Source organism: Ceratotherium simum, chromosome 14, assembly GCF_057802395.1.
Source record: "Ceratotherium simum simum isolate JZ-2026a chromosome 14, ASM5780239v1, whole genome shotgun sequence".
NCBI classification, from domain to species: Eukaryota; Metazoa; Chordata; class Mammalia; order Perissodactyla; family Rhinocerotidae; genus Ceratotherium; species Ceratotherium simum.
In genome coordinates this window covers 49772196-49786272 of record NC_141913.1, presented here as the reverse complement: position 1 = coordinate 49786272, position 14077 = coordinate 49772196, and the positions used below count along the sequence as shown (strand labels likewise).

Here is a 14077-nt window from a genome sequence, read left to right as displayed (position 1 = left end):
CCTATTAGGAAATTAGGGAGCAAAAAAGAAATGTAGTTGTAAGTCAGATAAAGATCCTTCCCTTTCTCCCTATTTTTTCCTCAACAAATGCAAAATAGCTACTAAACCTACACTGCTCTATATCAAAGCTTTTAATTCCTATCAATTAAAAAAAAGGCATGAAATCTGAGGAAAAGTAGCATTTTAAATCAGTGTAAAAATAACTCAATTATCCAATAAAAAGTGTGGGGACACTTTGTTCTTTCCTAGTTCCTATCTTAAACAACAGATAGATTAAAATTTTCAGCATAGAAAATAAAACTATAACATACTACAGGAAAATATAGGAAAAAAATTTTTTTTAAATTTTGGGATGAGGAGGCTTTCCTAAGCGTGCCACAGAACCCTGACTACCTGCAGGAAAAGACTGACATAAAAGTGTAATGGATAAAGACAACATTAGTGACTTATAAAACAAATCTAGTTTCCCTAAACACACTCCTTAAAACAAGTCTATAAGCCAGTAGGATAAAGGCAAATATCAAATAAAAAATGGGCAAAGGATATGAACAAGCTATTTAAAATAGAAATGTTACCAATTAATATGTGAAAAAAATGTTCTACATAATTGAGAACTGCAAATTTTTTTAAATCGAAATTTTTTTCCCCAAGACTATTTACTCTGACCACCCCCTCCCACCCATAAATATGACTACCACCTCCCATTACATCCTACCTCAACACTCAATGGAGAACGTGTGTGTGTGCATGCATCATGTATGTGGGGGGCGGGGGAGGTGTAAGGGAGAGAATGGGTCTCCTCCAATTATAGCAGTGTTTACATCTTCGCATAAGGAGAGATCCTTATTACATAAAACAGAATGTGAGCTGCCCCCAGCCATACCCCCTCTCTAAGACACCAACAAGAGAAATTTCTCCCCTGCTTCAGCATCTGGAGTACATATTCTATATGCCAGATGCAATGTATTTTTACCCTTTTGTATTTCTGCACTTTAAAAAGTTCCCTTCCTCATATTAAACATATCAGTCACCTTCGAGGAATTAATTGACTCAGTAGATTAACTTCCATATATGGTAAGCTAAAACATTTACTAAGGTAAATGATTACATTAAAATGGAACCGGGGGCGGCCCCGTGGAGCAGCGGTTAAGTGCGCGCACTCCACTGCTGGGGTCGGGCCGGATCCGTGCGCACCCGGATGCACCGCTTGTCAGGCCATGCTGTGGCGGCGTCCCACATACAGTGGAGGGAAATGGGCACGGATGTTAGCCCAGGGCCAGTCTTCCTCAGCAAAACGAGGAGGATTGGCGTGGATGTTAGCTCAGGGCTGATATTCCTCAAAAAAAAAAAAAAAAAATTAAAATGGAACCTAATATAAAAGAGAATCTCCCTCTCTCACCCCTAAAAATATTCACAAACTGTCTTTTTGCTAACAGGAGTAGGATATTTCTTTCTCTCGCTCTCTCGTGTTTTCTTTTAAAGAGAGATATTCAAAGCAGTAGCAAGTTTCATGATAAAGACTTCCAAAACCAGGAAACAACAAAAACCCAAAGATGACTGAACTGAGTTTTTTCAATTTTTTATATCACACAGAAGTAGAACTGTGTATGTGTACCTGAATAAGCTATGTGCATTTAATTGTGAGAAGACATGTTTTTAAAAAAAAAAAAAATGCTGAAATAAACAATATAATGAATACTGAATCTTTTTAATGAACATATGTCTGAATGGGAATTTTTTTCAAAATCTATTCTTAAATTTTTCTCCCAAATATTAAAAAGAAAATTCAATGATTTCTTTTTCCAATATTTCCATCCTTCTAATAATTTCAATTTCAAAGTACTGGATGAATCATCGTTGATTTTCTGATTTTCTATCACTGTAACTCTTCTCAGCCAACTGTTTGTCAATTTTAAAGTTCTATCATAAATCCCCCAAAGGGTAACATCACTGATGAAATCTAATTTCCCTCTATGCATTTAAAATATCCGACTGTTCCATTAGAAGTTTCCTCCTTATAGTCTGTCCAAGTGATATGCAACCTCCCAAAAGCACTGATTAGAATGAAAAGAAACTAGAAACACCTTGAATAGAGAAACCAACAAATGTGTAAGACATGCTCCATTTTTTTTTAACTTTCATTTTGAATACTAAATATAAGGAGGATCCAAAGACAATAAGTATGTAAGTTCACAGGGTAGGAAAAAAAGAACAATGGACAGATAATCCAAAGCCTGGGTGCTATTCCTGATTCTGAGACTGACTTGATCAATGATCTCAGACCAGACACTTAATCTCCACAGACTTGCTTTCTTCATCTATAAAAATACAGATGTTAGAATCTCTATAGGATCCTAAATTCTACAATCTAATCTGATCTAAAATAATGAGACAAAAATTTCATTTTCTTTAAGTGCTTTTTCTCCTATAGACTCTAGGACAAGTAGACAGGCACACAGCTCACTGTGAATTAAAGCTAACAAACCAATAAGTTTTGCACATTTGGATCCCTCAAATACAGAGTTATCATTATAGTAAACTTAATAAACTGGATAATGAAAGTATCTTGCTTTACAAGTCAACTTAAGAAAAGAATCTTACTTTAACTTTAAAAAGGATATATTTCCTTAAATCCATCTCTAGCACGCTGAAGTCCACTTTGCAGGGCTGGCAGGGGAGGGTGAATCAAATATTATCTATTCTGTCATTAGTCCTGATCTACACCAAAACGGTGGTCTGCTTTGGTTGGCAACCTCAGCTGGCTTGTGTATATTAGGTCCAAATCCATTCCTTTCTCCCTGAGAAAAGGCAGGGGAATTTGACTGTTTTAAACCCATGGACAGGTCTTACAGAACTTAAAACAACTACAACTTTCAGTCCTTCTGATTTGAAGAGCAGACTCTCTAATGGAGCACCAGAATGTTAACAGTTGGAAGAGATCTTAGATTTATTCTACTCCAAGCTCATTGTTTTACTGATGAGGAAAGCAAAGCCCACGACAGACTAAAATGAATGCCCAGGGCCAGCCCCGTAGCTTAGCGGTTAAGTGAGCGCGCTCCACTGCTGGCGACCCGGGTTCGGATCCCGGGCGCGCACCGACGCACCGCTTCTCCGGCCATGCTGAGGCCACGTCCCACATACAGCAACTAGAAGGATGTGCAGCTATCACATATAACTATCTACTGGGGCTTTGGGGGGAAAAAATAAATAAATAAAATCTTCAAAAAAAAAAAAAAAATGCCCAAAGTCCTACCACGTTTCCCAACTCTCAGACTAGTTTCTTGCAACTACAGACCATTTTCTCTCAATGAGAGTGTGAGATAAGACAGTACAAGGTCTTTCCCAAAGTTGTTTTTTAAAAGAACAAGGTTACTTTCACTCAACCACAGGACATGGCAGTCAAAGTCAAGAACCACAATGTAGCATCCAGCCAAGCACTAAGGTACAGCCAGACAAGCTCTCAAAATATATGGATGGGAACAAAGAAAGAATTCCTTAGCAATATTAGCCATATATTTCTCACAGTTGACAATAAAGGTGAAAAACTGGTCTGTGTATGAAATTTTGCTATTTGGACCATGTGTCAGGAATGAACTGTAAAATCCAGATAATTATTAAATAGGCAATGAAAACAAGTATAGATCATACTTTCTTTTGCTGTATTTAAAAACATGCCTCTTATTTGAAAAGAAAGCCCAAACATTCTAACATATTATTAATGGAGGCAAGCATATGAAAAGATTCATTCTCCAACTGCTTTTCATCAGATGTATGAGTCAGTAGAAATTGACAGCAACAAATACAAAACTCTTCCTACTTGAAAAGAATGCAGGAAAAAAAAGTAAAAACAAAAATGAACCAACTGAAATTATCACAAACTTCAAATTTCTAATTAGATTTTTCACTTATTGAAATGGTCCAAAACCAAATTATTTCCAATTTTATTCAGTCTTCAACTGGATGCTTTCACGTAATTGGAAATGAGACTAATTTACTTATAGCAAGCTTCATTTGGGAAAGTATATGCCAAAAATCTGGATTTTTTGTTTGTTTTTTGCTAAAGTATTGACATTTACAAACTCATAAAATATGTACAACCTACAAATAGAGTATTTCACTCCATTTCCAATAGAACTTCTAGGTTCCAAACTCAGAGGCCACTGGACTTGTACTTCAACAAGACACTTTATCATTAAATACATTTTACAATGTATTAAAGCAGTCTCAAACGTAAAAATACAACAGGAAAGCAATTACTTCAGAATGAAAGTGGCATTATGAGATGGTTATGCTTTGTTTCATTTAACATACTAAAAGGCACACCAGGGGGGCCAGCACCGTGGCACAAGCGGTTAAGTGCGCGTGCTCTGCTGCGGAGGTCTGGGGTTCCCCGGCTGGGATCCCCGGCGCGCACAGACGCACCACTTGTTAAGCCATGCTGTGGCGGCGTCCCATATAAAGTAGAGGAAGATGGCATGGATGTTAGCCCATGACCAGTCTTCCTCAACAAAAAAAGAGGAGGATTGGCAGATGTTAGCTCAGGGCCGATCTTCCTCACAAAAAATAAAAATAAAAAATAAATAAATAAAAGGCACACCAGACATATATATATATTATACATATAATATATAACAAAACCATTCCATCTCTAAATCAAACTGTAGTAACATAATAACACTTCAGTAATCCAGTAACTGTTATCATGCTTGATTCTAAAGTACAATATCACACAACTTCAAAGAGCTGCTATTTCCTAGTTACCCAACATCCTAATGTTCTTTAATCAAAGTATCATTAAAGTCTATTCTTTCCAGATCCCTGAGTTTCAGTTTATCAAAATTTTCCAAAGCCTAGAGTTGAAGTTTCATACAAATCCAAACACAACCAGGCACACAGACTCAGGTTATAAATACCTAATATGTCTAAAGAATCTACATGGTTGATTTTTTTGTTTTGTTTTCATTATACTATCTTTAGAAAACCAAAGGTAAGTATGAAAAAGGGTTTGCCATAGAAGCACAGGGACACGAGGCCAGATTCAAAACCCCTCATCACCAGTGTTGTACCAGATGCCTGGGATTAAAGGGGTGGAGTGGGTTTTAAAAGGTGGGATTTTTTAAAAAGAGGCTTCATTTTCCCAGACTATTTTGGACATTTTGATAATATCTCTTTCTCTTTTTCAAAATGTCAAGCGTTTTTAAAGGAAAAGCTTTTCTATTGAGTGGCTTCAGGATCTCTTGACTCTCACAGTACAATTGAACCCTTCTCCTGTCCAGATAGCCTGAACTGTGTTCAACCCTGGCACATAACAAAATCATTAAATCTAAGATGCCTCATTTGACAGATGTCTCATTAAATTCATCTCCAAGTTAAGGTAAAAGATACCTTTGAAAAGGGGGGAAAAACAGCTGTTAACTCGAAGAAAACTTTGAGAAGAACTGCTCTCTCAAAATCCACATCGAGCTTCACTCATGTGAAATAGAAGATATTAACAGTATGTGGCACATCTAAAATCTCCTGCCATGGGAGAAATGCCTCTGTGCTGTATGTGTGTTTCACATATCCCTGGGGACCAAAGAGGATGGGAAGGTGAAGAATCAGGGAATACACCACCAGCTGCTTCACAAAATTCCACAAATTCAATTCAACAAATGTTTAAAATGCCAAGTATTATACAACACTTGGATCACATACAATGTCAATGAATGTTTTGTTACCAATAAATCAATTTCAGGCTTCAAAAACCAAAGAGAGTAAGAAACAACAAAAACACCTTACACTTTAAAAAATAATAATCATCTTTGGATACCAATCATTTAAGTGGTTGATTTAACAATCTTAGAGCAACAAAAAGATACAACTTTCAACCCAGAAACTTTACAAACTCTTTTACACACATCTCCTCTCCCTACAATTATTTCAATGAGCACAAAAGACACACCACTTTAGGAATAACTACGAAATTCAGGGAGGATAGCTTACTCACTAGCTCTACGCAACAAATGAATTATAAAAACTGTACGATAGCATAGTACCACCAATGAAGCACTACTGATCATGAAAGTACAAATAATTCTATTTTAAAATAAAAGCTTTAAGCAAACCTTTCATGATGAGTATTTTCAATACAATTCAAGCCTTACAAGTAAGGCTACATTTTAAAGAAACCGAATTGTCACACCTCCACCCTTGAAAGTTATCCACTTGTCAGATGAAGTGTTAATTCTCTATACCCAATGAAGACTGATAGGTTAACAAATGAGACATGCTTGAATAAGAGAATAAAGAATCATTATCATATTATTTCATATCAACTTAAATGCAAATATGACTATTTGCAACCAGAATATTTAGAACACTTTCTGTATTGTCTGCTTATTTGCCAGTCTTGGTTCTTTACATTTTTAAAGGCGGCATGATAAAAATAGAACCATCACATTTCACCAGGAATACCACTTTGGACTAGAGGATAATATCACCTCATTACCAGCAAATATAGCATATTTTCTGAATGCTTTTAACCAAGTGAAAAATTCAAGTGTAAATGAAATTCAGCATCGATTCATGGAAAGTGATATGAATTGCAAAACAGAATATCCAAGCTCTCTATTCTCAGCTCTGCCAAGGACTGAAAAACCACAAGTGAGAGTCAAACCTCTCTGTGCATTAGTTTCTCCATCTGAAAAGAGGACTGACATCGACTCCTCCCTAATCATGTTTTTGAAAGCACAAATGAGATAATTTATGTGAAAACCCTTTAAGATTTTTGAAGATAATAAAACCTAACATATTAATAGATGTTATCAAACCAGTTATGAAGGAAAAGACAGAATGCACTTTACACCAAAAAAACAGATATAAAATTTAATATAAAAAAATAAAGTTAAATCTTTTGTTCTTAAAATTAAAAGGGCTGTTCAAGCATACACTAGGTCACATGTTCATACCACGTTACTCAATACTGCTGTAATTATAGTAATAAGAGCCTGCTCGTCAATATTACAGCTTAATGTTGAACCACCCCTTCTTGGTTTCCACGTAGGAAACCATGTAAGGTTTGATCATTTCCAGAAGAGAAAAAGAGAAGAAATATGAGAGAGGCAAGGAGAGTGTTCTCCTGAGCAATCCCAAGAAGTCACACATAAAATATCTTGCCCAAGATTCACTAGGCACAGTGGGTGTGCTCTCCATTCTGCCAACATCCTTTCCCACTATTACAATTTGAACTGAAATAGCTAGACTACTAAATCTAAAAGGTGATAGAAAAGAGTCAAAAAATATAAAAAATATAGTTTAATACTGCCCTTGATCAACGACTCAGACTCCCCAGGGAGTCCAAATCACAAGCTCATTAATGTTTTGAAGTCCATAACTTACGTCAAGCAATTACTCTTTCAGGTAAAATTTATGACTGATTTTAAAAGGAAATTAAACGTTAATGTACTTAACATACTTAAGACAAAACTTCAGATAAAGCCTTTTAAATTTCTTCACATTTTATATCAGCTAAGAAAACGGTTGCTTGATAGGTGCAATAACAATTTCCAAACTAAGTTTTCATTAACAACTCTGGTAATTAGATAGTACCTTTTGTCCAAAGTCTTCTAGTTCATTACTTTAATTTTACTTTACCCAAAGAAATACTTAAATATTCAGGGAACAACAAACGGCTTTCACAGCCTTTTAAGAATAACTTGAATCAAGTTATAAATACTAAAATTTAATTGAAAGGCGACCCTCACAAGAATGAAGGTTCTCTGCTGGACAAGAACTTCTCAAAAAAAAAACAGCTGCCTAGATAAACTAGACAGACAGCAGATAACAAGCTCAATTTAAATATAGGAAAATATGCAGAAGGATTCAAAGGCAACTTCCTACTCTGTCCCTAACTCCAACTACACTATAAACAAAAAGACACGCAGCAATAAATTTAAAAGTATGTTATATGTAAAACTATAAAAACAAACGTGGTCAACAACACCCTCTTAAAGGGCGTCATCTAGAACAAACACTAATTGTCTTCTTCCTGAGGAAAAGAATTACTATCAAAAGGTAACACTTGCCTGTTGGGTGTCCTACATTCCATTGCAGCATAGGATTAATTTCTAGGAATCTCCTCCAGCTTGGTGCAAACCTTCATTACATGTGAAGTCCTGACAATGTTCCCATAATTAGTGAGACCACCTTACAACAAGGCCCTTTTGTTTATCAATAACTAAACTTCCTTGCAAAAGTGCAGGTGGACTCACTATATGCTAAATTTTGTTCTATGGCATTATCGATATTACGATTATCAACAGAGATATTTGGTATATCAACCTAGGCTTAAAATAAACTCAACTTTGTATACAAACCAAAATAAGTGATTGGACATCTGTATAACAATCAGGCATCTTCCTTGTAGGACACCTGTACTCTGGCTTCATATTCAAGAATAGGTCAGATACTATGTGTGGCTTTCCCATTTTATTAGTTATTTTTATGAGCGTGCACACAGAGGCATATATGTATTGATGCTGTGCATATAGAAATAAATAAATTTGAAATGAAGTAACAATTAATGCTTTTCATAAACAAAAAGATTAAAATAACCACATCAGATATTTAAGATTTAACCAGAAAGATAATTTGTCCCATTTTTATCGAGATAGGTTTAAAAAAAATTGTATATCATACACAGAATATTTTAGACACACTAGAAGAGACAACTGAGGGGAATCAAAGATACACATTTCATGACTATGACACCTAAAACCTTTCCCATGGACATTTCTCATGATCAACATATCCAATCATGAGGAAACCAAGGGATGCAGAGCTCTTTCCATATGAAATATGTTCAATACTGTTTAACATATCCCTTGCTTTATATATACTTCCCTGAATGCAATTAGTTTGGTTACAAGGGCATTTAACATTCTCATGGTAACAAAATATTCTGATTCCAAGTGTGATTACCATTTAATGCTTTTGTAAAATAATAGTATTTTCCAAATTACATGAGCTACAGGAGAAAAGGACATAGGTGTTGCTCTTACATTAAAAAAAAAAAAATCACCCATTTTCTAGGCCATAAACTTTTAAAGTCATGTCATTCACTTGGTACATTATCTTCAGATACTGCAAAAGCTATCGTATTATGATACAGTTTTCTTTATAAGGTAAAAATCCACCAGAAATCCACTTGAATTACAGAAAAACTTCAATGAAACTTAAAAGAACATCTCACCAGGAATTCTACTGGTCTTGCATATTTCATTGTGAGAGTAAAGATTTCTTCATTCAAACTGACTAAACTGCCACTAAGACACAAGTTGTACCAAAAACATTAAATTAGAAGGAATAGCTACAGATTAATGATGTAACAAGTATGATTATTTTTCCACCATCACCTACAACCTAGAATAGTAAAGCTGGAGAAGATATAACTCGTCTGATTTAATTTTGCTATACTAACTTCATTTTAAATAAAATTCCTTATCATTAAGAAGATAATTCTTCAAACCAGAGCAGGAAAAGGATGCAAACAATTTATAACGCTCAAATATAACAACCAGCTTCTACAGCTCCCTAATTTAGTATCTGCCAAGTCTTTAACCAAAAGAGAAACATTAGTCACCTCTAGTCAAGAATTTGATCTATGTCAACTATATCTCAATAAAGCTGGAATAAATAAATAATAGAAAAACAAAAAAGGATTTTAATCTAGAACTGAAAAAAGAATGAGAAGGACTTCACATCTCAAGAGACAGTAACCACTTAAAGTCTTAGTGTGATCCCTATTCCTAGTCACATTGCAATGGTCAGTTCTGGCTATAAAGGCTGAAAATAAGAAATGAGAAAGAAATAGGCAAAATCACTTTCAATGCAAGAATGAAACTTGCAGAGGAGATTGAAATAAAGCAAAAAAGAGCTGGGGAAAAGTATCACTAAAAAGGATCATATTTGTTAGGTTTCTAACGAGGACTAAACGGGCAAATAAGACTGACAGAGAGCTGAACGAGGGCACCGGGTGACAAGGAACGAGCTGCTGGGGGGTATGTTACAGCTGGAATAGCAACTGCGGACAGGCCAATGTAGGGAGACAGTTGTAGGGCGTTTTTGTTGGTCATTTCCCTCTGTCGGTACTATGTGAACACGGTAGTTTACCTGAAAATCCCAGACTGCCTCAAACCCAACATGCCCATGAGGACAGGCCCAAAGGCAGCACCTTCATTGTTGAATGGACCACTGCCTCTTCCAGTCTATGCTTCCCCTACTTCCTGGTGCTTCTGCCACCTCCTCCACCTCACTTCCCAACCTCTGAGCCCTCAAGATTGACACAACTCGCGGATTCTAAAATTGCTCAACTTAGTATTGCACAGACTTGTACGCGAAAGCTGTACAGAAGTAACAAAGACTCCGGAGGACCTGCGCTTACTCTTGGGTTGGGCCACCAGACGGCCAATTTGCCTCATTTCTGGGGACCTGAGTGTTGACACCCACCCCCTAAGGCGCAGGGGAGCTCCTTACCTGCATAGAAGCGGATGAGGCAGCCGATCTCCGAGTCCATGCCTTCCTCCTGCACCCTCCACAGCTCCCCAAACCCCAGCTGGAAGAGGTAGTCATTTTGGATCTGCAATGGCTTCTCGTCCGCCTCCAGGCGCCGGGTGGTCTCTCCGTGGAGCTGCACATAGAGGGTAGGCGGCGGCGGCGCCTTCTCCGCGGTGGCCCCGGTCCCACCCGGGGTCGACGGGGGGCGGCCAGGGGCTGCAGCTGCTGTCGCCTTCTCCTCCCGAGGCCGATCGCGGGCGGTCCCGGCGGGGCCGTCAACGCCCCTCGGGGCTTTCGGCTGCGGCGGCGGCGGGGAGGCCGTCGGGGAAGGCGGCCGGGCGCCCGCTCCGGGCCGGGGCTGCAGGGAGCGGCCGGGCAGGCGCGGCTGGACCGGAGACCCCATCGGGGCCGGGGCGGGGTCGGCCTCGAGCTCCTCGGACGACGACGAGGAGCCGCCGCCGCTGCTGTAGGGGTCCAGCTGGTCGGACACGCTCTCGGCGCTGGGGCTAAGGCTGAAGCTCTCGGTGTCCGAGGCCGGGCCCGCGGCCGCGCCGTCCAAGGCCCGCGGGGTGCCCGGCTCGCCGGGGCTGGAGTCCGAGGGCGCGGGGCTGGCGTGGGAGGCTCGGCGCGTCCACCCGGCCGGGCGGCCGCCGGGCAGCGGCAGGTCGGCGGGAGGCGCGCGCGGCGGGCCCCCGACAGCACGCAGCCCGCTCCGCCCGAGCGGTGGCCCCAAGTCCCGCGGCTCGGCGGGCGCCAGCCGAGGGCCGGCGTCGGGGCGCGGCTCGGCGCCCAGCACCTTCACCACGCCGCCGCCTTTGTGGCCCAGCTGGAGCAGGCGGGCGGCCACCTCGCCGGCCGTGGTGTCCAGCGTGCAGAGCACCGGGCGCAGGTAGGTCGAGGCCATGTGACGGTCGAAGACGTGCACGCAGCCCCGCCGGAGCTGGTGCCTCACCCAGTCCCGGTCCGACGGCTGCAGCTGCAGCATCTGCCGGTGCTTCAGGAGCAGCGTCTTCCTGTCCAGGCTCCGGGTGCACAGCGACGCCGAGGCCGAGCAGGAGGCGGACAGGCCGGCGGCGCCCGGGGAGTGCGAGGCGGCCGAGGACGACGACGACGAGGACGACGACGACGAGGCGGCGGCGGCCACGGACAGATTCCTCTTCAGCCGCCCCCTCCTCAGCAGGAGGGAGTTGGCGCCGCCGCCGGCCCCCGGCCCGGGGGCAGCCCCGCCGGCGGTGGGCTGGGGCGCGCCGCGCCGCCTCCTGCGCCCCGCGCCTCCCGCCCTGCCCGGCAGCGGCCCCGACTGCGCCTCGCCGGGGCCTCTTCCCGCGCCCCGCCGCTCGGGGCCGCCGGGGTCAGCGCGGGCTCCGGGCTCCGGCCGCCGCCGGCCGCCGCCGCCAGAGCCGCCGCCGCCAGAGCCGCCGCGGCCGCTGCGGTCGCCGCCGGAGCCGGAGCCCGGTCCTCCCCGCTGGGCTCCGGGAGTCGCTGCGCCGTCGCCGCGGCGGCGGGCTCCATTGCAGTGGGGCTTCGCGTTTCCCCCCCAGCTCCGGAGGCAGCGGGCGGAGAGGGCGGCGGAGAGGCGAAGGTGGGAGACGGCGGCGGCGGCGGCGGCGCGGGGAGAAGGGAGAAGCCAATGGCGTTCGGCGCGGCCGTTCCAGGGGATTATGTGGCAATTCGGAGCATTCCGTCGGTGTCTCGGTGTTCCATCCCGCGCGCCCGCCCGCCGGCCTCGCCGCCACCGCGCCCCCCCACACGCCCTCCCCGCCCGGGTCGCGGGCTCCCGAGCGCAGGCCCCGCCCGCTCCCCCCACCTCACCCGGGCGAACCAGCCGCGAAGCTGGGCTTATTGAATATTAATCACGTGCTGGGAGCGGGAAAGCGGGAGGCAGGCGGGGCGGAGCTCCACGCAGGCCTCATGAATATGCATCGCGAGCATGACGGCATTCCAGGGAGGAGTGGGAAGAGCCGGAGGATGCGAGGAGGCGGGACTTCAGGGTAAACAAACGTTACGCGTGCGTACGAGGGAGGGGCGCGGGGCAGTTTCCCGGGAGGTTCCTGAGCGGGCCTCAGAGAGGGGGCGACAGAGAAGAGAGGGGCGCGCGGTGCACCTTGGAAGTTGTAGTTCTAGTGCGCAGAGGGCATGCCTGAGGGAAAGACGGGGAACTACAAGCCCCAGAGATCCTTAGGTTACGCCCCTCCTTGCAGCCAGCCGCTGGCGGTGGACAGTGTGTACTGTGCCCTCTGCTGTTGAACTCTGTGCCCGGGAATGTTCTTGTTCATTAACTTGTAACCAACCCGCCCACTCCCTCTCCCCAGAAGACTTTCGTTTTTCCTGGTAATTGAAAGCGAGTGCTTTGAGGGACTCTAAGCGATACAAAGGTCTCCAGTCTTTGGTCCTTACCCCGACCCATTGTATGAGAGATAAATACACAGACAGCGCACCGCGGGATAACTGGCCGTCGAAGCGGACCAACCTCACCTTTCCCCCACTTTTTTAAGGCTGGGGAAAACAGGCAATGTCTGGAAATTCTGACTTGGACCACTGTTGAATATGCTTGGTGGAAATCGTGCAACCCCGAGCCAATCCTCTCCCTCTCCTATATCGGAGAAGGAGAAAGGCAAAGGGCTGGGATGGCATTTTTCCCATTGATCTTAAAGTTTGAAGTAACTTAATGACACGGAAAGCAGTGGAAAGTGGAAGATACGTTGGAATGGAGACATGGTGGGATATGAGATGGCCTGGTCCTGTCCTCTTTTAGGTCTTCCCTTGTTTTTTGTTTCAGAAAAAATTTATTTTCTGCTACAATGTTTCGTTGTGGTCTGAAAAGTCGCTCTTTCTTGTCAGTTAAAACAATATTGTAGGCTAGACTAGGGTAGTTTACTATTTAAAAGAATTTAATAAGCCTTTTTCATTGAATTACCATTACCTCGACTTGTTGAAATGTGAAATTTTTCAACTGCATACTATCCAGGGCCTGTCTTAACTTAAAGTTCCTAAACTTGGGAGTGAGTGGGGGAGAAAGGGAAAAAGAGAGGGAAGAAAGGAAGGAGAGAGAAAGACAGAGAGATAAAGTGGAGCTTGTAACTGAAATAGAAATTGATAAAGGCAAGGCAAGTCATACTTAGGTTATCTACATAGTTTCATTGAAGAGGAATTGGAGGTAGCTGGTAGGACAAAAAAATAAATATTTCTCTTGATTCTTGAAATTTCTGAAAATGATTTTGTATATTTTTTTTTGAAGCCCTACTTCTTGGCCTCATGGAATTAATTTTTATTCCATCTCAATTCCATCAACAGCACAGAGTTCTATTTTTTAAATTCGGGAGAATGCAAATTCTCTCAAGAGAGATACGATAGTCGAGTCAATTAATTTAACAAATAATTATAAACATTTTATATACCAGTCACCATGTTACAACAGTTGAATAAATCAGACACTGTCCTTGCCTTCATAGAGTTTATAGATTAGGAAGAAAGACATTCAACAAGTGAGAGGGATGTAGGGGGGGGGAAATAGAAGGTGCCATGGACAGAGACAAAAATAAAA

At 42.7% G+C, this 14077-nt stretch overlaps 1 protein-coding gene across 1 annotated transcript in view; it reads right to left on the bottom strand.

The window, feature by feature from the left end:
* The window catches only part of PHLPP1 (PH domain and leucine rich repeat protein phosphatase 1), a 222918-nt gene extending 210781 nt beyond the window's left edge, over positions 1-12137 (bottom strand). Inside the window, 2 exon segments of the mRNA XM_004422600.3 lie at positions 10513-11850; positions 11853-12137. Coding sequence (XP_004422657.3) covers positions 10513-11850; positions 11853-12045 — 1531 coding nt within the window. The 5' untranslated portion in view covers positions 12046-12137.
* Positions 12138-14077: the final 1940 nt, after the last annotated feature.